General features: G+C 43.0%; 1 protein-coding gene across 1 annotated transcript in view; it reads right to left on the reverse strand.

Annotated features, from left to right (window-relative positions):
- Positions 1-24,803, reverse strand: part of ABCA4 (ATP binding cassette subfamily A member 4) — a 131,532-nt gene that overhangs the window by 38,364 nt on the left and 68,365 nt on the right. Inside the window, 11 exon segments of the mRNA XM_037500828.2 lie at positions 1-99; positions 3,155-3,205; positions 3,560-3,763; positions 12,116-12,200; positions 13,274-13,467; positions 14,707-14,844; positions 15,204-15,343; positions 16,292-16,423; positions 18,161-18,335; positions 20,026-20,112; positions 22,595-22,660. Of these exon segments, the coding sequence (XP_037356725.1) occupies positions 1-99; positions 3,155-3,205; positions 3,560-3,763; positions 12,116-12,200; positions 13,274-13,467; positions 14,707-14,844; positions 15,204-15,343; positions 16,292-16,423; positions 18,161-18,335; positions 20,026-20,112; positions 22,595-22,660 (1,371 nt within the window).

Below are 24,803 nucleotides of genomic sequence, written 5' to 3' on the forward strand. Positions count from 1 at the left end.
ACCGGTTGTTGGAGCTCTGGGTTGTCTGTTTGGACTTCTCCAAGGAACCCAAACCATGATGTTGGAAGCTGACGTTTTCTTTTTTCTGCTCAGTGTGGCCTGGTTTGGGGATTGAATTCATAATTTAGAAATACACAAGGTCTCAATCTCTTATGCCATGGCTTTCTTATAGCATTGGTTTTTCCTTCATTTAAACCAGCAGCAAAATATCAGGGCAGGTAGGGTAATATACTTAAAAATATTATATTTTTCAGTATAGATGCTCTATAGACAAAAATCACTTGAAGTTACTTAAAAAGTGCCCATAATGTTGATAGTTTAAGGGAATAGTATAGATCTAAATGCATTGACAGAGGACTAAATTGTACAGGTTAAAAAAAAATGAAGTTGCAGAATATGTATAGTAAAATCATATTTATATTTGAGTGCATAGATCATATAAAAAGAAAAATGATATTTTATATATACATGTAACCACAAAGCTCTGAGAAAACACCCCTTTCCTCCCAATGTCAATTGAGAATATCACCATGGGGCAGAGCTGGAACAGGGATGGGGTTGAAGTAGAATGTGATTTTAGCCTTTTTTCTGAAATTTTAAACATCAAAATATATTCATGCATGACCTATGAACTCAAAAAAATTAGAAGTCAAAGTTGACTTGGTTCTTTCTAAATTCTTACAGCTACTGACAAGTGGGGAAAGATTACAATCCAGGCATTAAGAAACTAGGTTTGAATCCTGTTTCTTACAAGATGCATCAACTTGGTTAAGGGATTCAACTTGTCAAAATCTGAGGCTTCTAATCTGTAAAATGAAAATAAGAACAATTCACAGAATTGTTATGAGCTGACTCATGTGAATTTGCACTATAAACCACTGCAAATCAGCAGTTAAAAATCTAGTTTACTTCACTGACTAGTTGCTCATTTGCGAAACAACTATGGTGGGATGTAAAGGGAGCACTTAGGGGATAGCTGGCTAGTCCTAGCTGCTTTCCTAACCCTTAACCTGGAGTCAATTCAAAATAAGTGCATTTGACCATCTGAAAAGTGGCCTTCATTTGAATGTGGAATCAGTGGGGTCAGATTTAAAAGTTCAGGCCTCAGAAGCTGGTGTGACTTTAGACAAGTCACCTGACCATGTAACTCAGTTTCCCCTAGACAGGACTGATCCTGCCCTATTTGCTTCATAAGATTATAGTGACTATCAAATAAGACAATGGATGGAAATCCTTTGCAAAGTATAAAGGACAAGTTTGAGTTAAGAGATATTTTGTGAACGTGGAGATTAGTTGTTAAGTCTTAGTTGGCTATCACACACTGTGTTATGGCTTGGCATGTATGAATGGATGTAATTTTCTCAACAACCCTAAAATGTGGATATTATTATTCTCCCCATCTTGCAGATGAGGAAATGAGGTTAACCAAGACTAACTATTTATCCAAAGTGACTCATTTAGCAAGTTATAGAGCATAGATTTGCTGTGTAGTTGGCCTCATTCTAGAGGCTCTTTTTTTTTGTTAAAGATTTATTTTATGTATTTATGCATACAGAGCAGGGGTGTAGGGTAGAGGTATGGGGGTGAGGATTCACCAAAGACAGAGTGGGGAGCAGAACAGGCAGGTCTACTGAAATACACTGTTGAGGGGAGCAGCAGGTGAGACAGATGAGGTCTGCTGTGCCATGTGGCTCCCTGGCTAAGGATCGAACTCGTGCTGCAGATAGCTTCGTAGTGCTGGGACTTAACCCCTTGCACTACAAGGGAGGCCCCCTAGAGGTTCATTCTTAATCTCTACCCTTCACTGTCTCTTTGGAACATCCTATTTTATGCCAAAACTAATGTGTGTTTTATTCTCCTGAGAGGACCTAATTATTAAGAAGGAGTATTTTGTGAAGATAAAGGACACTAACTCTTGAATCCAGCATAGCTTCTGATATAAATTTGCATCTTTTCATTTTGGTATTTGGGTAAATCTTTGCCTTTGGGTAAATGGAGAATTCAATTTCTGAATCTGTCAAACTAGACAGAAAACATGGACCTTGTGGTGAGCTGCTCCCACCCTCTTGTGAGGACTGCCCCCAGCTCCCCACTCTGCCAGGATGGCCACCTCTTCTAGGTCATGGGCATGCTTAAGTTGGTATGTTTGGCCATCAGTAGTTCTAAGCTTGTCTGATAACTAAACTTCTGGGATCACTTATAGAGAGTAAGATATTATCTTACAAGTTGGCAACAGAAAACCACAGGCACAAAATTCTTGATGGACAGAAAAACATCTGATATACCACACTGAGTAGAGGAGGTAACCAGTGGCAGGAACCCAAGGCAGCAAAGGGTAATTGTCCTACAGCTTTGCCCAAGACCAAGAGAGAGGAAAGCAGCATGGAAAAAGGAACTAGGGAGAGGATTTTAACAGTGGGTATTTTAATCAGTGAAAAGATTTTACCTAATAAGGTGATGCTTATTGTTTTATCTGAAGTAGCTTGTGTTATAGTCAATTCCCTACCTCCCACCCTGCACTACAAAGCCTACTGTACTCGTAAATGATTTCTCTGACCTTGAGATTTGGTAGGACTCATGGATGGGGCCAGATGGTGCCTGTGCTGACTCATATAGAAGTGAGACTCCAAGAGAGAATCCATAGAATTATAATCCCCAATGATTTCAGTACCATAGGGTAGATGAGAATTCAGAACTCTTTTATCTTGATCTCAAAGGGACCAGCGCTTCCTAGCTGGCATCTGGGTTGTATTTGCTGTCACCTTATCTCTAAGGACTCTGCCTATTGTCACCCACGCAGACAGGAGTGGAATCAGAGATTGGTGGAGATTAGAGGAAGACATGTGGATGGTGATGTGGCAGGAACAAGAGCCTGGAAGGTGGGATGAGAAGCTGAGGGACAGAGAAGCTACCAGCCTGACCTCCTCAAGAACCCCCATTCAACCAGAGTATTCCTGCCCAGACCTCATTCCTTTTGCCATTCTGTTGTCCTTCAAAGGAACAAAGAATGCAAAATGCCTGTTATTTGGGGGTCAGATAAATACTATGGAGAAGTATTTGCTTGCTTTGTGTTTCATGAGTTTTTCCTTAGGCTTTTAAGATAGAGCTTGGGGGAACAGCTACACAGCTGAGGAAACAGCTACACAGCAAATACCAGCAAATAGAGGTCCCAAATCAGAATCCTCTGTGACCTTCAGAAAAATTTGTTAAGAAAGAAAAAAGAGAGGATTTGGTAGGCATTCCCACTCTCAGAAAAATTAAACTAAGCTCAATTTTGTGGGTATTGTTCATAATGGGAAGAAAATACATTATGATTCTTTATCAAAAAACACAATCTTCTATAACTATAAATGTGTGCACGTAGTGACCACAACTACATAGAATATGTGTGCATATGGCCATAGGCAGGAGGAAATAGCCATAAATGAAGATAGTTGCTGTGTCTGGGTAGAGAATTAAGGATTTCTGCTCTTATAAAATTTCCTCCAGTGTTAGATTTTTGCAAAGAACCACCTCTTTGGGCAACTGGCAGAAACCAGCTAGAAACACTGCCTTACCTCTTCCAAGGGAGTGTCAGAAATTCCAAAACTGCTGAGCCCGAGGTCAGTCAGTGTCTCTTCCAGCTCTCTGAAAAGGCTAGCATATGCTCTCTGCTTGAAATTCTTATTTGGAAGAAGGAAGATAAGTTCTTGACCAATGCATTCCACCAGTTTTGCCTCTGGAACATGATGGCGAACTATATCCATCAGCTCATTCACATCCCCTAGGACAAAAAATAAACAAACACCAATGTCAACTCTATTTTCTAGGATCTGGAAGATTGTGAGTTTGCCTGGGCTCCTTATTTTCTTTCACTTTACGTTTGAGGAAGGGACCTTTTGTCCCTCAGTAGTGACTCTTTCTGTGGCTAAGACTCCATCATGGCTATTTTATCCTAGTTGGCCCTGGGATGGGCACTGAATGGGAGATGTGATGGAAACAAAAGCATTCCTCACTAACCAGCTGGGCAACTAGGGAGGTTATGTGATGCCCTGTGCCAGCTTTCTCCTCTGTTCTATCAAATATCCTCTCCTATTCAAGTTATGCAACATTGAGCAGGTCACACCCTAATTTCTTTATCTGTGAAAGTGGAAAATAATGGCACCCACTCTGTCATTTAGTTGAGAGAACTGGATGAGTAAAAGTACATAAAACATTTAGACAAATGTTCCTGGTATACTGATGAGTGATAGCTCCCATTGTTATCGTGAACATCACCTCAAGTGAAAAAGTGCTTGTCATCTTTATTACTCATTCTTATTCACCATAGCCTATGAATTAATTCAAATTTGTTTTCATTTTCCTGGTCTGGTCCAAGATGTAGTGGATTTGCTCAAGTTGCATACCTGGAACTGATGACTAAGTGGGGTGAGAACACCTCCTCCTAAATCACACACCCATATCTGCTCTGACTTTATGGAGCATGACACCATTTCTGTTGGGATTGCACCTTCCTCCTCAAACAAAGCAAAACTTCAGGAAAGGCTAAAGGGGGTTGAGAAGCTGTGGAGGTGGACCCAGGGATGGAGCGCATGTGCATAGTATGGGTGTGGGGAAGTGTCCAGTTAACACTCTAATTTAAAAAAGTTGAAAACATGCATTTGAAGACACGGTTCCCTAGCATGTCATCTTGAAAGGTGGTCAGAGATGAAAGCATTCCTGGGACTCAGAACCCATTTCTTCAATCAGTCCTCTCAAGAGTAAGAATCACCCAGTGGGTTCTTTTCTTTCTTTGTTTTTAAAAATGATCCATAAAGAGGTCCAGCAAGATGGTGGCAGAGTGAAGACACCGGGCTTACTTTCTCCACATATTCACAAACAAATTATAACAAAACAAAGACAACAACTCTGGAAAGATAAACAGTTGACTATTACTATATATATCAGGAGCAATGACACAGTGAAAAGGGGTAGGAAAAACTGTAATTAAACTTTGTTTAGAGCAATATGGGCCATAGAACTCATGAAAAGGAGGGGTAGCTGCTATATGGAGTCGCTCTGCTCTTGCTAGCTCAAGGGCATACCCATATACTGAGGACTTTAAAAACTAGGTATTGCACTGGAGAAGGGGTTGCACAGTCAGTGTACAGAAGAGAGAGTGAACTACTGGAAAACTACAGGAATCAGTGTACAGAGTGGTGATTACTGGGATGAACCTGATACTCATAAATTAAAACAGTGGGAGCTTGAACTGGGAGGGGGAGGCAGATTAGACTAACCTTTGCCTTATTTTAGAGGAGGTTATTATTTGTAGCCTGAGGCTATGATAGGTGAAACACCTGCGTTGCCCCCAACAAGGATGAAAACAACCGAACTCTCTCACTGAGCAGAGTTTGGAGCACCTGGGTCTGAGCAACACACACAAGAGCCCCAGGGTAATATTCCATACTCAAAATGCAAAGAGAACAACACCTGGCTTGTAGCCTTGTCTCAAATATAGTCCCCACCCAGCACTACATCTATTGCTCAACCAAAAACTAGAGGTTGAGCCTGGGACAAGACCATACAAGACATTTTGACCGAAGAGTTGACTTACTAGAAGGGATCACTATGGATCCGCAACACACAATTTGGGTACCTGCAGCATTGTAGGAAGTTTGAACCCTTGAGGCACACTAAACGCGACCTTTCAGTTACCTACTATCCTGGTTCCCTCCTACCTATTGCCCCCTACCTGCACCAGTTCCCCAACCATGTGCAAAGGCATTGGCCTATGAAATAATAGACACCTAAGAATTCTGGGTAAAAATCCTAGGGTTCTACCCAACTTCCTGTAGGATGGATATAAAGTCAATTATTTAAGAAAATTCTCTGTTTGAACCCATAATTCTAAAAATGAAGAGATAGAAGAACATATCACAAATGTTGGAACAAAAAATCATTGAGAAAATCTCAATCCAGGAGAACTGTGGCATATGCCTGAGGAGGATTTGAAGATAACACTTATAACCATCTTGCCAAATTAAGAAAAACAGTATATGCTCAAAACCAAGACCACAATAACATTGAGAAAATATGGGACTGTTCCGACTAGAAATAATGGACCTAAAAATCCTACAATTGAATTTAAAATATAAAAGAGTGCCTCAGCAGTAGACAAATACAATAGAGAAAATCAGCAACCTGAAAAGCACAATGCCGAGTAGACACAAATAGAACAAAGAGAAAAAAAGAATAATAACAAAAGGAAACAGCATAAGAGTTATTCAGGATAACTTAAAGAGAAATAATATCTGCATCATGGGGGTTCCAGAAGGGGTAGAAAAAATGAAAGACATAGACAATTAAAAGTATTGAGAAAAGAAGAGTAACCCATAGGGAACACATATTTGACCTATATGTTCACAGAATTTTCATTAGAAATTTTACATGCAAGAATGGAATGGCAGCAGATACTTAAAATACTTAGAAAAAAAAAGGATTTCTAGCCTAGAATGTTTTAGCCTGAAAAATTATCATTTAAGACAGAAGGGAGGATAAGGAATTTTGCTGAAAAGCAAAAATTAAACACCAAGCTGGATATGAAAAAAGTACTAAAGGGACTACTATAAAGCAACAAAAAACATATACATAAAGCAACAAAAAATCATATACAGAGGTAATAGATACTAAATTATACAACGTGAAAGAGGAGGAGCCCATCAGAATGAGTATAAGACTGGACTAACAGGCCACAAAAATAGTTCGTCACACACTAACTTCAGCAGAACCTTCAAACAAAGATGAATAGAAATAACACATAATGACAATGGAAATGGAACCCAAACAAAACAAAAAAGGAAGATGTCAAATATAAAAAGACAAAGACAAGCAAAAAAATTTAAAAAAATTAATGGGCAATAGTCTCTTAACCTTAAATATAAATATCATTAGTTGACCAATTAAAAGGTATTGAGGAACTGAATGGATTTCAAAACAAAGTCTATGAAACCATTAACTCAAAAAATTATATGCCCTGTGATATTTATTGCAGCATTATTTACAATAGTAAGAACAAAGAAACAATCTAAAGTGCCCACTGATACAGGATTGGATCAGAAAATGAGGCATAGCCACACAATGTAATATTTATTCAACCATAGGAAAGATGAATTCTCACCATCTATAGCAAAATGGAAGAAATATGAGGGGATTATGTGTTGCAAAGCAGGTCAGAATGATAAAAATATTGGACATTTACAGAGCAGATGATTTTAAAAAGTAAAACACAAAAACTAAAGGACACTATTAAATGAAGTGAGGATTCTGAGGGAGAAAGGGTCAAAGGGGTACAAAGGAGAATAATATTAAAAACAATAAAATAAAAATGACCCATCGGGGTGAGAGCTCTACACCTGAGAAGTGCATTACTACACTGTGCTGGGCCACCAGCCACAATGGGCTGGTCCAGCTGCCATATGCAATGTGCAGCCAGTGTGGGCCTCCTGTTACATTTGCCTGCCAAGAAGCAGCAGCAGCAGGCTGAGGTTGGGCCAGCCCACAACACCAGCTGCTTGTTGCACCACAGTTATATGCCTCAGCTGAGCACAACTGTTATCATATAGTCAAACCAGGTCGATGGCCTCCTAGATTGTCCCACTATGACACAGCAGGTGCAGCACCCACAAGGAACACACCTTGAGCATCTAGCTCAGTGGTCAGAGGGGACTATGATGATGAACTCCCTTTACCTAAAACAATGGAGACAATCACTCACCTAAAACCAATCCTTCAAGACCAGGAGAGGTAATAGGATTGCCTAATACATAGAGGCAAACACAGAGAATCAGGCAGAATGGGGGCAGGTCTCAAATGCAAGAGGAAGACAATAATCCAGAAAAAGACCTTAAAGAAGTAGAGATAAATAAGTAATGGTAATAGGGGCCTCCCTGGTGGTGCAGGTGTTAAAGATAGCACTATCAAACTATTGCCAGTCACTGCAGCATGAGTTCAATTCCCAGCCAGCCAGGGAGCAACCCACATGGTGCAGCAGACCTCTCCTGCCTTGCCTGCTGCTTCCCTTAGCAGTGTATTTCAGTAACTCTGCCTGTTCTGCTCCCCACTCTGTCTCTGGTGAATCCTCTCACCCCCGCACCTCTGGCTTACACTCCAGTTCATGTATGCAAAAATAAATAAATCTTAAAAAAAAAAAAAGGTAATGGTTATAAAAATACTCACCAAACTTGGAAGGAGAACATAAGAACTAGAAGAACTTTTCTTTTGAAAAGATTGAAATAGACGTTTAGAGCTATAGAATACACTAATAGAAAGGTACAGTGGAGGGGTCCAACAGCAAACTGAACAAAGCTGAGGAGTGGATAAGTGAGCTGGAAGACAACACAATAGAACCCTTGCAGATAGGGAAGAACAATTAAAAAAAGATTACAAAAGTATAGACACCTCAAGAGACATGTGGGACAACGTAAAGAAGAATATTTTTATTATAGGGGTCAGAAGAAGAGAGAAAAGGCCAGAAAAGAATATTTGTGGGAAAAAAATGACCAAAACTTGATCTGGGGAAGGAAACAGACACTCAGGTAAAGGAGTTACAATAAGAGGAATCCGAAAGGATCCACACCAAGCACAGCCTAATTAAAATGGCAACAGATAAAGGCAGAATTTAAAAACTGAAAGATTTTTGTCACATATAAGGGAAAACCCAGAAGGCTATCAGCAGGCTTTTCAATAGAAACTTTATAGACCAGAAGAGAATGGCAAGATATGTTCAATGTGGGAAAGAAAAAAAAAAAATTCCAGCCCAGCAAAGTTAACATTTAATATTGAAGGAAAGATTAAAAGTTTCCCAGGTAACAAAAGCTACAGGAACTCATTATCACTGAACAGACACGCTACAGATTTGGCTGCAAAAAATGTTAAATGGAAAAGAAATAACTAACATCAAGAACATACTTAAGAACAAATCTCACCAGAAAAGCTCTATCAGTATAGCAGAAATAGCAGAGTAATCATGTATAAAGGAAATGTAAAAATTAAAATGTAAAAATAGTAATATTTATCTAAAGTTGCAAGAATTAGTTAAAGGGTACATATAAGATAAAGATGTAAAATGAAACATCAAAAATATAAAATGTTGGGGGAGGAGCAAAAATGTAAAGTTTTGGAATGTGTTCAAATGTAAGTAGTTATCAACCTAAAGCAGAACATCACAGAAAGTTATATTTGAATATCACAGTAACCAAAGCAAAGACTTACAGTATAAAGAACCAAAGCAAAGGAATGAGCAAAACAAAACAAAAAAACAAACCTCAGATTCTGATAACAAAATGTTGGCTATCAGAGGGGAAAAGCATCGTGGGGAGGCACATAAAATGCATAAAGGAGACAAATTGTATGGTGAAGGATGGAGACTAAACGACTGGTGGTAATAGTGATATACTATATACAGATATCAAAACACATCACTATATATCTGAAACTTAAAAAAAATGAGGAAAGATAACAAAACAAGAATAAGTTCTTAGATTATGAGAATAAAACCGGGTCACCAGGGGAGTAGGGGGCTGGGGGCTGGGCAAATCCAGTAAAGAGAATCAATTGCATGGTGGTAGATGGAAACTGGGCTTTTGATGGGGATCAAAATATAGGGTCTATTGATGCTGAAACCTATAGGTTCTAAACCAATGTGACTTCAAGAAAAAAGTATTTAAACAAAAATTTACCCAGATGGAGGGATTTCATGACTTTCAACCCAAAATTCTTCTGCTTAGCTGGGCTGACAGGCTTGTTTTATGTTAAACCTGAAAATCAGGCCCAATTGTCTCTAGTTCAGGAATGACTTCATACAGAGGCTGGAGGGCCCCTGGGCTAGGAAGCAGCTCTGCCCTAAGGGCTCTCTAGGGGTCATGTTCATTGTTCTCTTAGGAAGGAAATCAAGCCTGAAGCTGCTGGATTCCCAGGAATTGTGTCTTAGATGTGTGTGTCAGCCTTTCCTGAGGTAGTCTACGATGCAGGGGACTGTCAGCATCTGGCAGGGAGGTCTAGGAGTGTTTGTGGTATGTGGGTATGTGTGGGTAAAACGTCTTCCAGGGAACAAAATGGGGATTAGCATGACCTTCCTTCTCTTATTTAAACATAACTACTAATTGCACTTCTCGCCTTTCACAGCATCCTCATTCTACTCAGAGAAAATATTTAGAAATAAAGTAACCTTTCAAAGAACCACTCCAGCCTGTTTCCAACTAGTTTTGGGTGCATGGTGGTAATCAAAATGATTTGCCCGAAATGCCTCCTGGGAGGAAACTAAGAAAGCAGAGAGCTTTGCCACAGGACGACAGGCTAGGGAAAAAGACCCAGAAACATCTTACAAAGATGTGTTCTGGGGCCTCCCTGGTGGTGCAAGGGGTTAAGATGCAGCACTATGAAGCTAGCTGCAGCCACTGCAGCACAAGTTCAATTCCCGGCCAGGGAGGTGACCCACATGACACAGGAGACCTCTCTTGCCTTGCCCGCAGCTCCCCTCAGCAGTTCATTTCAGTCGATCCGCCTGTTCTGGTCTCCACTCTGTCTCTGGTGAATCCTCTCACCCCCACATCTCTGGCCTACACCCCAGATCTTGTATGCATAAATAAATAAGTCTTAAAAAAAAAAAAAGATACGTTTTGTCTTTCGGTTTCTATCAGTACAAAGAAGATGAGAGAGAAAGTATGATGAAACTCTGGGCACTCTTCCTCAAAATTTAAGCATAGGACATAAACATTGACTGACTCTCGTTTCCTCAGATTTTAGCAAATTCTTCACATTTAAAAACTGTGTGCTTCAGTGGTTGAGCGCTGGGCTGGAAGCTGCCCGCAGCCTCTGCAGCACCAGTTGGATCCCCGGCTGCTCCCCCGCCACAGGAGGAGGGTCCCACATGGTGCGCAAACCTCTCCTGCCGCCTGCTGCTCCCCTCAGCAGTGTACTTTGGTCCTTCTGCCTGCTCTGCTCCCTGCTCTGGCTCTGGTGAATTCTCTCACCCTCCCGCGCTTCTGACTGTACCCAGTGCTTGCATAAATAAATAAATAAATCTTTAAAAAAAAAATAAATAAAAACTGTGTGCTTAATAGGAAACTTTGTTTTCTTTTTGATAAGCAGATACTTTCTCCCTCATCAACATGAGTCAGTATAGATTTAGTTGTGCTTTCCATTGAGAGCTCTGGGATATGTGGTCTTCCATTTGCAAAGTCATAGGGTTGGGGCTTGGAAAGGATTGATGGGAAGCATTTCCTGAGGTCAGACCTGAGGGCATGGGCTCTGATAGTGAAAGCCTCTATTCAGCATCTCCCTGGAGGTGGTGGCCCCCTTAGGAAATTTAATGCACCCTAATCCAAAAGAGAATTTCTGGAAAATTGGGAAACTGAGGAAAAGTTAGGAGTGTAACACAAATATGCAAATATTCCATAGACCTGGCTTCCACACAATGCAATATGACTCTGGAAAATTTCATGAGAGCTCTGTGTCACCCTGGCTCCATCAGAGGGTGCCACCTGGGATGTTTAAAAGCTCTCTTTCTGGGCAGGAGGTCCCCAGGAGCGGAGGCTTAGGGTGGGCAAAGGTGCAGAGTGAACAAAAACTGGATTCCTCCTTAGCGGTTGAGAATTTTTAGATATTGCCTTTTAAAACCCCTTTGGGGATGGAAGAGAAAAAAAGAACACAAAGAAAAGGATGAGCACTTAGTAGCATGACCTTGGACTTGGGAAGTACACAGAGTGTTCTCTTGACTCCCATTTAAATGCTTAACAATAGGGGCCTCCCTGGTGGTGCAAGGGGTTAAGACGCAACCAATGAAGCTATCTGCAGCCACTGCAGCACAAGTTGCTCCCCAGCCAGGGAGCAACCCACATGGTGCAGCAGACCTCTCCTGCCTCACCTGCTGCTCCCCTCAGCAGTGTATTTCAGTAGATCCGCCTGTTGTGTTTCCCACTTTGTCTCTGGTGAATCTTCTCACTCCCCCCGATAACTCTGGCCTGTACCCCAGTTCTTGTATGTATAAATAAATAAATCTTTTAAAAAAATAAATAAATGCATAATAATAGCACACACCCAACAATAGAGATGATGGCTAGACAAGAACCAAGGTATGGCCTGTCTGAGTCCTTACCATCCAAGACTTGCTCTGCAGTTACAGCATCTGTGCAGATTGGACACCGGATGGAAAACTCCTTAGATGCACAGTTGCAGGTTCCCTACAACAGAAGGACTTCCATCACGTCAGTGACAGCATCTCCCCATGCCAGCCGCCGTCACCACCACACTTTGTTTGTTTCACACTGCGAACTGTGGTGAAAACATCTTTTCATCACCATTTTAATCTATTACTTCATCAGAGCACTTTGAGGGTGTGACTGTTTGATTTTATCCTGGAGAGTGTGTGAGTCAGACCCAGAAAGAAGCAGAACCTCAAAGTCTCCCTTTGGCTTGTCATTCATTATGTGAATGCTGTAGAGCGGTCTTTTCTGCTCCTCCCGGCCCCTGGATGCACACTGGGCGGTGGAAGTCTACCCAGGGCAGGAAAACCCAGAAGCAGCCAGACTCTTAAGCCACAGGGCTGAAGGCATCAATAATGCTCCAATATGTTAAGCGTGACAACTTGAATATGAGCAGCGCCTATTCTGAAGGGGCCCAGAGCATATTCCTAATCCTTTATCTCATTCATCTTCACCACATCTCTCAGAAGCAGAAGCAGAGATAATCATTTTCATTTTCTGTGTGGAAAACACTGCCAGCAACCAGAAATTAAGTAATTTGTCTGGGATGACAACTTGTCCACCTGGCAGCCCAGGATGAACCTGGGTCTCCTCACACACTGAGGTGGTCTCTCCTGGTGGCAATTTTTGGCTTCATCATTTTCAGCTTACAGTTCCTGAGGAGACTTCTCTGAGCTTTCCTTTACCAGTGGAATTTGGGACACAGAACTGGAGTGAAAAAAGAAAACTTAAACTGCTACCTTTCCTGACAGTGAAGCCTTGTAGAATCAGACTCACTTCGATGTTGCACCACCCATGTGTAGTTCAGGGTTCTGGAATATAACCTCTAACCACGGGGCATTTAAAATGAGTTGTTTCATTAGGGGTAAAGCATCCTTGTAAGAGGGTTCGAAATATGTGTTTGTCAAAAATCTTCAAATGATCCCAGAAACAAGGAGGTCAAAGCTGGCGCTAAAGCACAGTCTGGAAAAATGTCTGCATTTCCTGCCTTCCACGCTGCGAGCTCCTGCTCACCCACCCAGGATGGGCCCTGGCCCTGGGCTGACACATACCTCGCAGTCTCTTCTTTGGCTCTGTATGTTTTTCATCTTGCGCACCAAGGTTAAGTAGAAGCCCCTGCCAAAGCAGTTCTTCAGGAAGAGCAGGGTGCCTGAGCAGCAGAGCCTGCCCTGGGAAATGATGGCAATGCGGTCCCCCAGGAGGTCAGCCTCGTCCATGTGGTGGGTGGACATGATGATAGTCCTGCCTGCCAAGGGAGGGTCAGGGGATCACCACAGGCGGTGCCAGGCTGGAGTGGAGAGGATGTACAAGGACCTCCCCCTCCATGGGTGTAACAACTGGGAGTTATTAAACAAAAACAAGCACTTAGCAGCAAGTCCAGAATACGGTAATAATAATGTCAATAGCTAATATTTTACAGCAATCTGCATGCTGTAAAGCACTGTAACATCCAGAACCTCTTCATCAGGCAGAGGCCCTGATTGCAATATATGACCCTACATGGGGCATTTATTCTTATCAGCCAGCATCTACTGAATTCTATATATATCAGTACTCTCTGGGCTATTAAACACTGCAGGTATAATCTTTGAAAGCACAAACATACAGACACACATTCTTATACAAATCAAGATGTTATTAAAAGGAAACAGTAATGAGGATGCCAGGATGGCAAACCAACCATGGAATTGGACTCTGCCCTCATTTTGGGGGCACTCTGAACTCCTCTGCTTGGTGCCTCTTTTGCATCTGCTCTCTCTGGTTCAAGGTGGCGTGAAAGGGGAAGGATGTCCCATTTTTTAAAAAAATATTTTATTTTTATTTATTTATGCATATAAGAACTGGAGTGTAGGCCAGAGATGCGTGTGTCGTGGGCGAGAGCATTCACCAGAGACAGAGCAGGAAGCAGAACAGGCAGATACACCAAAATATACTGCTGAGGAGAATAGTGGGCGAGACAGGAGAGGTCTCCTGCGCCATGTGGGTTAGCTCCCTGGCTGGGGATTGAACTCATGCTGCTGCAGTGGCTTGATAGTGTTGAAACTTAACCTCAGCGCCACCAAGGAGGCCCCAGATGTCCCATTTTGAGACATTTCCTTCTGCACATGGAACATACAGGCAGGTTACCCTCACACCTGGCCCCAAGTGGTCATCTGGCTACTCTGGAACTTCTTGGGATGTTTACAAGTGACCTGGGTTTCCTTAGTCAAACAAGACTTAGTCAAAGTGCACAGCTGCACTTGCTGTTTCAGAAACAAGGGCTAAAGGTTGATAGGACTTTCTAGAATATTTCTGGGAGCAAAGATTCCACCTTGTATTTGTATAAAGATCTGAGACTATTTAGAATTTAGATTCACCCAAGTCATGGATAAAGCCCCATCTGAGTGTAGTCACGGCTACTCCCGTACTCAGTTGCAAAACATCAGGTTTGAGAGCGGGGGCCATAACTCAGTGAGAACACAGGGCACTAAGCAGAGGCCATTACCTGGGCGATACTTCAGGAGCAGGTCCCAGATTGAGCGTCTCGAATAGGGATCCACACCAGAGGTAGGCTCATCCAGAACCACCACCTTGGCATCTCCCACCAAGGCAATGGCAACAGACAGCTTCCTCTGCATGCCACCTGGAGATATGAGGCAGGGAGGTTACAGGGGCTGTGGAGGACAAGCCAGGGGCCGGTTTTATGCTGTCTCCCAAGATATTTACAATGTCCAAAAACCTACTGGTGCACAGTGTTGTAAATGCAGAAAAGACAATGTTTGCTTGGATGGAACCTTTTAATTCAAACACAAAAAACATCAGCATGAACACAGCCCAGGCTGCAAGACAGCATCCTTGTGGGAATTGATCCAGGGAGGTCTGCTCTGAGGTGCTCAGAATAACTTCAGGACTGTCCTGTTGTAAGTCTCCCTGACGTTGCCCCCCACACAGGGAAACACTGGTTTGCCAGCTGGAGCTGCATCTTTTTTCAGCACCAAGCACCTGATAGATCCTGGGCCTCTTCATTCCTTGCATGGCGGAGGCCTGTGTCCTTCAACATGGCTTCCACCTCTAGCTGCGCCTCCTGCCAGGACTTGCCTTTCAGCTGCGTGTAGAAAATGATGTGTTGAGCCACGGTGAGGCTGTGGGGACAGGGTGAGGGGGATGCCATGGACTTAGCAACCCCACAGCTAGCAGTTGGTCTTAAAGAAACAGTGAGGCATGAGAATAAAGGTTTAGCATCAGGGATCTTCCTTGTGGTGATATCAGACAAGAACAAAACCCAAATATACCCTGCCAAATAGTTCCCGGACTGGGACTGCTTAAATAGCATATGTATTCAATGGCATAGTATGTAAATGTTAAAAGTTGTTTTATAGAAGAATATCTAATAACATGAAAAGATGTTCACGATATCTTAGGTTTTTAAAAAAAGGTGACCACATTTTAAAAAGTGGTAGGTTACAAAACTGTATGTATAGTTTTGCCCTCCTTTATCATTTTAAAGCATACACAAATATCTATATACGCCCACAAGAAAGTTCTGAAGCATCATTTACCAAGTTGTTAACAGTGATTATCTCTGGGTGGTGAATTAGAGGTGTCTTTTACTTTCTTGTTTTAATCTTTATTTCCTTCATTCCTTCCCTGTTTCCTTTCTTCAGGTAAGAACCTTAAGTTGTAGAGTAAAGCAACTGAAAACCTCCTGAAAAGTCTGTTTTTTAATGGTCTCATCACTTGTTCCCTGGAAGGAGAACTCTGGGTTTGAGCAAGCCATGTTGAAGGACACAGGCCTCCGCCATGCAAGGAATGAAGAGGCCCAGGATCTATCTGGTGCTTGGTGCTGGGCTCTAGCATCAGCCCCTATCAGAGAGAAGACAGCACTGTTCTTGGGGGAGAGACCCAGCTCTGAGTGGCAAAAGGCACAGGGGTTTCGCATTACCCACAGGACAAAGGTCCTTCAGCAGGGGACACCAACACCAAAGTATCCTGCCCAGACCTAGCAGCCCCGAGCTGGGTTCTAGGGAACACATTGTTGGGGGCAGGTGGAGCCCAGAGCCAGGGAGGGTCTCAATTCTTGCTCTGCTTACTGGTGGAACAGGATGTTGTGCTGTGGACACATGCCGAGACTCTGCCGGACGGCATCCAAGCTGGTTTCGATGTCCTTTCCCCCGATGAGCACAGTCCCTGATGTTGGCGGCAATAGGCCTGACAGGATGGACCTGCCAGGAGGAAGAGTCAGTGGCAGACCAGATGGGCTTTAGGAGCACCCTGGGTCCAGGATGGGTGAGGACCCTCACAGTGATTCCTGCCCCTGACTTCCAATTGAACCCAAATCATTGCTACCTATGGGTATCTACAGGACTTTCCACCAGTGTGTAGGTCCAGGTCCTGATGCCAGGACCACATCTGTCTTCCTTGCCTGCCTGTACTTCATTCCTAGTGCTCCTAGGGGGGCAGGTGCTGATGGGTCTTCTGATTCCCAACTACAGAATATTCACCTATAGCCAAAGGACCCACCTCTATGCAGTCGTCACAACATTGTGGGGGCTCAATAAAAGGTGTACAGTGCATGGGTCATGCTTCACCTGAGTCTCCATTACAAAGCACAGGGAAGATCTTAGTGATGGATAAGAAACCCAGGCCTTCAATATGTATTTGTGGATTAATTGGTTAAAGGCAAATATGGGAATTACCATCAATCATATCATCTTTGGATCCAAAACATAAAATGCTCAATAGCAATGTTGGACTTTTTTTTGGGTAAAGTCAGAAAAAAGGACTCCTCCCTTGTGGGGATTGTGGTGAGGATTAACTGAGTTAACCTGTGAAGCACTTAGGACATTGCCAGCATACAGCAAGACTCAAGAATATTATTATTTTTATTAAACATCGTGTTTCAATACTCAACGGTGTTTAATTTCGGGGTCAATGAAATAATGTGTTTGTCTTTGAGGAGCCCAGGGGTCCTGGATGGAACTTTGGACTCTTTGACTGTATTAGTTAACAAGGAGAGAAATCAGATGGATCTGAGCTACCCCACCCAGTTCTGTCGAGGCCATGTGACCTTGTACTTAGAAGATGAAATCTCTGTTCATCAGCCACTAGAGGGAAACAGAACCAAATAGAATGGCACCAGCCCCACATTCCATTCACACGAACCACCCTCAGAGAACATTCCAGTGCAGGGTGTACACGGCTGTTCCTTCCTGGGGAGCTACAAGAAGCCAAGGGACACGAAGACTGTGTATCACAAGGCTTTCCTGCCCCTTGAGAAGGCACCCCAGCCACAACTTAGGAAACCTCCACCAACTGTGCACTCCTCAGCAGATGGCGCTGTGTGCCTTAGAAAAGCCTGGAATTTTCCTGAGCTGAGCTTTCATTGTCCCTGAACTTGGCTTTCAATTGCTTGTTCTTACCCCACAGAGCCTCCCTAGAGACTGCATCCTTTTAATTTTCTCTGGAACTACCACCATCCTCTCATAAGTAGGGAAAGGAATGTGCTCTGAAATAAGCAGTGCTCTCCCCACCAAGCAGGTGATGGTGATGGCCATGACTCTGTTGTCCCTGTCCATGACTAACACTGGAGGGTGTGGCTGGGGGATGGGCTTGCAGTGTCAGAGATAAGAGGCCACCATGGCGGGATTTAGCTCTTACCCCTATGAATCATTACAACTTGGTGACCTCAGGAAAGTTGCTTTAACACCCTGGATGTCCATGTCCCTGGCACACGAAAGGAGAATAAACTTACTTTTACCTGCCTCTCCAACTTTGGGTATGGATCAGATAAAACAAAATGTGTCTTCGAGCTTTGAATTCTACAACGTGCTTTACATATTCTTGGGACACAATATATAGAGTACTGTTTTGTCATTAAACACAGTAGGAAAGAGCGGAGTGCAGCTAATAGGGGAAGACTAGAACCCAAAGATGGCAGGCTCGACTGGCCAAAGACTCACAAGGTGGTAGTTTTCCCTGATCCGTTGTGACCAAGGAATGCAGTAATCTGGTTCTCGTAGAAGGTAATGTTAAGGTGGTCCACAGCTGGTCTGCCATAGGGCTCAAAAGTTTTTACCAGATTCTTTACACATATCCCAGGAATGGAGCCTGGAAGCTCATGCTCAAAGAAGGAGTCTAGGGAGGAAAAAATGAGTGTGAGGAAAAGATTCCTTAATAGACCCACTGGAGTTTTTTTCTTTAGTCCATTGTCTTCTGCCCCTCGGCTTCAGTATGACCTCTGTAAACACCACTACAGAATAATAATGTTAATAAGAGTAGTAGCTAATGTTTATTGAGCCGTTGCTATGTGCTTGGTATTGTTTGGAGTGTTTTATATGGATTACCCCCACTTGACCCTATGACAGCCCTGGAGGGGGGCGACAGATACTGTTATGTGCGTGACTATAAATGAGGAAACCTAACACACAGACATCAAGTATTCAATCTAGGTCACATGGTTCACGAGTAGCAGAGCTGGGGCTCAACCCATTTACGCTCGCCATCTATATGGAAAATGAGCCTTAAGTTCCATCCTCAGTCCCAAGCCCTCTTTCCAATGGTCTGTAGGGTATTTCCTTACAGTTTTTTTGGCTCCTCCTCTTCTTCCCCAAACAATATTTTCCTTTAGCCTCTCCCAAGTTCATTCCTGGAACTGCCTTTCTCTTAGACACTTTGGCTCAAATCTTGGAGTCAGCTTTGACTAAAGTTGAATTCTTGCTCTTCAAAACTCCAGAGTTTCTCCAACTAATTGGGTGGGTGAGTCCACCCTTCCTCATCACGGTCCCTCAAACTCTGCCCCTCCACTTTTCTATCCCCTCACCCCACTAACACAGTGTCTCCTCTCTTCTGGCTCCCAGTCATGCCCTGCTTTAGTTCACACTACAGAGCACTATTAATTTGTTTTCTTAATATTGTGGCTCATTTGGTCCCCTTTGAAAGTATCTTAATGCTTCTTCTATCTCTGTCTCTTGGCTTTGCCTGTAACTGAAGTGAGACCAGCCCACAAAACCCCGATTTTGGCTGTGGAATTCCATCCTGAGAGAAAGGTCTTCCCAGAGGCACTGTTGACTGTAAACCAGCTCTCTGAGGAGTCTGGGTCACTGACCTCAGCTTTGTGAAATGGCACCTGGGCTGGGCCAGAGGCGTGGAGGCAGACCCTTTTCGTGCCATGTCAGGCAAAGTCCAGAGGCTGTGTTGCCTCTGTAAGCCCAGGGTGGAGATAACAAGAGCGTTTCAGCATCCACAGAGAAAGGCAGATGCTTAGGGAGGAGAGACTGGTTCAAGAGGGAACTGAGGCCAGCAAAAGCCAGGGAAACACTTGCAAGTCTAGACCATTTGTTCAGGAATCATTAGGTAACTTCCATGGTCAGGAAAGGCGGCTGGTGGCCTGAATGAATGGACTCCTAGATTTGTAAACCGTGAGTAAAGAGCAGTCAGCTCCACTAGACCCTTTCCCCGTGTGCACAGAAGCTTTTATTTTTGTCTTTCCTTATAGCTCATATCCGCTTTAAGTCCTAGTGACCCAAGTTATTGTTCTTGCTAAATCCTCGGAAGTCAGCACATTTCTGCAACTCACTTGGGAATTGCCTAACAAGGGCACAAACACATACTTTGGATTTGCTTTCTCCAGGAAATATGTGTTAATGTCTGGCTGGACCATTCATTCTGCACACGTGCAGCTGGACCCTCAAGAAGCTCTCAGGTTTAACTCATGACTGCAGAGAGTTAGTTTCCTGGGTTTCATGTCACCCCAATCCCAAGCTGCTTTGTTCTGACCCTTTGCAGTGTTCAGAGTTCCTCCCCTCTGCTCCACTGAGGTTTTTACCATTTCTTTCCTCTGGGCATTCTGGGTCTTCCTCCTCTGTCACAGGTTCGGTCTTTTCCAGGGCCCTTTCTTCTCTGGTTGAACACCCTGCACCAACCAGAACTCACTGTTACTCTCCTGGTGAGAACTGAGAATCAGTAAAGGCAGGAAAGGAAGGGAGAAGGGAGGGAGGCAGAATCGATGACCATAACTGGAAAACATAGTTCCTCCAAAAGGCCAAGTCAGCATTCCCAGAGACCAGCCCGAGCCAGGCCCTGCCAGGCCATGAACTACAGGGCTGAGGAGTTCTCTGAAAGTGGCCAGGGGTGCCTCCCAGCTGGACAGATTGTGCAATCTTTGCTAAAGCTCAGGGCATTTTGTAACAGGAGTTTTACCTCACCCTCTTAGTATGTCAGGAGGAGCCCACAGTGTCCAAACTCGTGATTAAAAAACAGAAAGCTAACAGACCAGGATGGAATCTGAAATGGGTTAATTTTCTTTAGCTCATCAGCAGACTTTCACTCCAATCTAAAATATGTCAAAGTCAAGGTGAACCTTGAGAAAAAGTCCATTCAAGGTGACCTGACACTCAGCCAGCTCAAATTACTGACTGAGAAATGACTTACCTGAGAAAGCAACCTCTATGGACATTCATATATTGGGGGTTTAACAGCAGTTAAGCCTAGTTGAGGTACAGGCCTGCACAAATTGGGAAGTATTGTGTAAACACATATTCTTATATTATGAGCATGCACACACACACACACACACACAGATGCTTTTTTTGTAAACTTGGCATTTGGTTTAAAAAGGACATCAGGACATCCTGGAAAGGGAAGAGGAGCAGAAGAGCAAGCCAGCCAGAGAGGAAAGCAGGGGAGGCGGAAACTGCCAATGCCAAGCATCTCAAGGCTCTGTCTCAAGTGCACACGTGAGCAGGGTGAGGTTTTTAAAGCAGTAGCCAACCAGGCCTCTCAGTCCATGCCACATATTTGCAGAAAGTGTGGTGGGGTGGCAAGTGACAGGGACCTGCTACCTCTGGTACTTCTCATTTTTCCTTCTGAAGGTTATTTTTTTTAAATTGAGATATTGTTGGTTATAGCACCATATGTAATATAAAGAATTAGGTTCATACCTCCTTAGATGTATGTCACCACACCCTACCCACCACCTGAGAACCTATAGTCCTGTCCCATAAAAATATTCTTCTAAATTGTTAGTCACTGGAGTGAATTCCTTGCCAAGTAATCTGTATCCTGTATCTAGAATTTGACCCAAGTGACCAATGAACACTTGGGCAAGACACTGGATGTCTCTTGGGCTCCATTTTGCATCTGTGAAGGGGTTCAGGATTGGGTAGGTGGAGACACTCAGCTCTTTTTTGATTGCAAAGAACTTCAGGAATCTGTTTCAGTCTAGCCTGTGGGACAGGTGAAAAATATTTGGTTTCTGTCAGCAATAATATATGTGATTCATTTTTGAAAATGCACACTTAAATTTTTTTTGAGAGTCAGAGTATCTGCTGAAATTGTAGAGAAAAAAAAAAAGTTCACAAGTCCTGATGTTCATTGACATTAGAAACATTCCAGAACATATTCTTATGTTGAAAATCCCCAATTACAGCAGATTGTAACTTGATTATTATAGAAATTTAAAGTTTACAGATTGACAAGACAGACCCACCAACATAATGGAAAAGTACTAAGCTGTCCAAGCACTATTTGTTTGAATCATGAGAAAGAAAGAAACCCACCCAAAGCCTTTTAAAGGCCCTAGGCTAATCCCCTAGAGAAAACAAACATCTACCTCAGTGTTTAAAGGACAAATCCTGGCCCAAGCCCAATAATACAAAGCAAAGAGCAGGTAGGTGAGGAACAAACAGATTGGAAAGTATTTCCTTTGCTTCCAGAACCTCCTAGCTCCAGGGTAGCCCCCAGCCCTCAACTCTGGAATTTCTTTGCTTTCTTATACCTCACAAAAAGAATCTGTGTTTTTCCCCACGTCTGGCTCTCTCCCTTGGCCTCCTGTCTTGTGCAGTAAGAAACCTAAATTTTATCTAAGATACATTCTGGGCAATGTCCTCTCAGCACTCTTCCCAGCCACAGCAAAGATCAAGAGGAGAGTCTGGGAGTTTTTGCCTTTACTTTGGAAGAATGAATTTATTTGTATCTTGAAAAGATGGCAAGGAATCAAAAAGCAGGACAGGGGCAGCAGAAGACAAATGCAAAGTCGCTTCTTGATTCTGTGGATCTCTTCGCTTTAATCTGAAAAGTTGCAAAATACTTACACCCTGAAGTGAGTTGGTCTTCATTGACTAGGGTGATTTAATCCATTGGACCCAAGGTGTGCTGGACATAGGGCTTATTAATGCTCAATCACCCTGGTCTAATGACTCACAAAACGTGGCCCCTGATGCTGTGCTGCTATACCCCCGAAAGCTGTGGCAGAGCCCTCAGGAGGCAGCTGATAAATTGGGACTTGTACACTTTGGTGTAAGAGCCACCTCTACAACCCACACACATTCCATGCATAGCCAAAGGAAGTGGTTTCAAGCATTAAGAGTTTTAAAAAACAATTTAAGATAACTCACCTTCACCACCCAGCCAATAGGACTCTTGCAGAAGGAAGTACCAAGGGAGTGGGGTTCCATAGTCCCCTAAAAATAAACAAGTAAATAAAGAGAAAATACATATGTGGTCCTGCCCTACCACACTTCCGTACAATCTAAAATTTATCAATTGTAACTGTAGATCTTTAAAGTTCACAAAACTACGCAGCTAGCTATCCACATGCTACCACAAGTCCAAAATTTTTAAATTAAAAAAGTCATGGTTTTTGGGTGGACCCGGTAACCCTAAGACTGATGATCTCAATTGGCATTCGTTTTCCAAGGACACATCTCTTTCAAGAATTAAATCATGCTCTTTTCAACAGTTAGCACATAAAACTAGTCATGATGATCACTAACACTTGCTGGGTGCTTCCTGTGTCAGGCATTACTGTAAGCCCTTTCCATGTGTTAAATCACTGAATCCTCAAAGCAACCTAAGAGATAGGTAGCATTTTTATTTTTGTGGATAAGGAAATTAAGGCACACAGAGTTAGAATCACCTGCCAAGGTCACAGTGAATTAAACAGAGGTGTGGGAATTCCAACATGGGCAATCTGGTTCAATACCACTGATGGCAACCCACCCAGTCTACTGGATATGTCTGGATTTCAAGAAAAAGACCCCCACATTTCCAGTCCACATCTCTTACATTTCACTCCCCTAAAAGGTTGTTTTTTTTTTTTTTCTAGGATATGCTCTTGGCTTATTGAATAGTTATTCCGTTTCACTGCTAGACTGTCAGTTGCTCAGGACTGAGTCTGCTCTTCTATCACTCTTTTCCTAGAACCTGGTGCTGCTGAGCCTAACAGGTACTGATCAGTTGTTGAACAATTAAAGCTTTAGTTTCACTAAAATAAAGTGTTGAATTTTGTACACATCTAATGCTAAATCCAAGTAATTTTTAGCTTATTGTATCTCCTTCCAATGACCCAGTGAGACAGAAAAAGTCCTGTAGCTGAGCAAGGGCAAGTATATTGTTCAAAGTCCCTGGTTTGGGGTGGATTGTGTGCTGCCTGCAACCTTCTCCCAAAAAGCATATCTTGAAGTATGGAATAATGTAAAACATACTTCATCTTTACTCCCAGCTTCTGGCACAAAGATCCTAACACCCTTGCAATTTCCTGATATTAGGAGTGCTTTTTGTTGTTCCTCGTAAGGCTCTTTCTTGATCACAACTGAGCTTATATTAATGAGGTGACTCAGCATGTGGGTCCCTAGATAACTTCCTGAGGGGGCCAGTCACCAGAAAAACCAAACCCATCGAGAGAGAATGAGAGGAGGCTGGGTACTGGGTTATTAAAACTCTTGAACAATGAAATACAGAGAACTTCCAGGTTGGCGAACACAGCAAGGTGCTGGGAGGGTAGGGGATGGAGGGGGTATGGTAGCTCTATGCCCCCTCACCCATTCATCTCTTTCACTTAGCTGTTCCTGAGCTGTGTTCTTTATCATAAAGATATAATTGCTAGGAAGACCACTTTCCTGATTTCTGTGAGCTGTTCCAGTGAATTACTGAACCCGAGAGGGAGTTGTGAGAATCCCCCAATTTAAGATCAGCTGGACAAGTGTGGGCAGCCTGGGCACTGCATTTGTGATTGGCATCTGAAGGGGAAGCAGTCTTGTGGAACTGAGACTAAGGGGAGGGCTCTAATTCTGGGTAATTATTGTCAGAATTAAGTCGAAGTGTTGGATACCCATCTGGTACCAGAGAATTGGTTGGTGTTGGGCAAAAATGACACATTGACACATTCAGTATTGGAAGCGATAGTAGAAAGAAAGACACCAGAGTTCTAACCCTTGGTACCACAGATGTGGTCTTGCTTGGAAACAGTGTCATTGCAGATGGGATCAGCTAGCAGAGATTAAGTTACACTGGAGTAGGTGGTCTCTAATCCAGTAAGACTGATGTCCTTTTAAGAAGGGGACTGTGTGAAGACAGACACACAGGGAGAACAACATGTGATACAGAGGACTGGAGTGATGTGTCTCCAAGGAATCCAAGGGACATCAAAGATTATGAAAAACCACCAGAAACTAGAAAGAGACAGGGAGGATCCATCGTCCCCTACAGGTTTCAGAGAGAATGTGATCCTGCCTACACCTTGATTTTGGGCTTCATAGCCCAGAACTGTGAGACAGTATATTTCTGTTATTTTACTCTCCCTTGTGGCTCTTTGTCATGGCAGCT

This window comes from Talpa occidentalis, unplaced genomic scaffold, assembly GCF_014898055.3.
Source record: "Talpa occidentalis isolate TD23 unplaced genomic scaffold, MPIMG_talOcc4v2.1 talOcc4.9, whole genome shotgun sequence".
Classification (NCBI taxonomy): domain Eukaryota; kingdom Metazoa; phylum Chordata; class Mammalia; order Eulipotyphla; family Talpidae; genus Talpa; species Talpa occidentalis.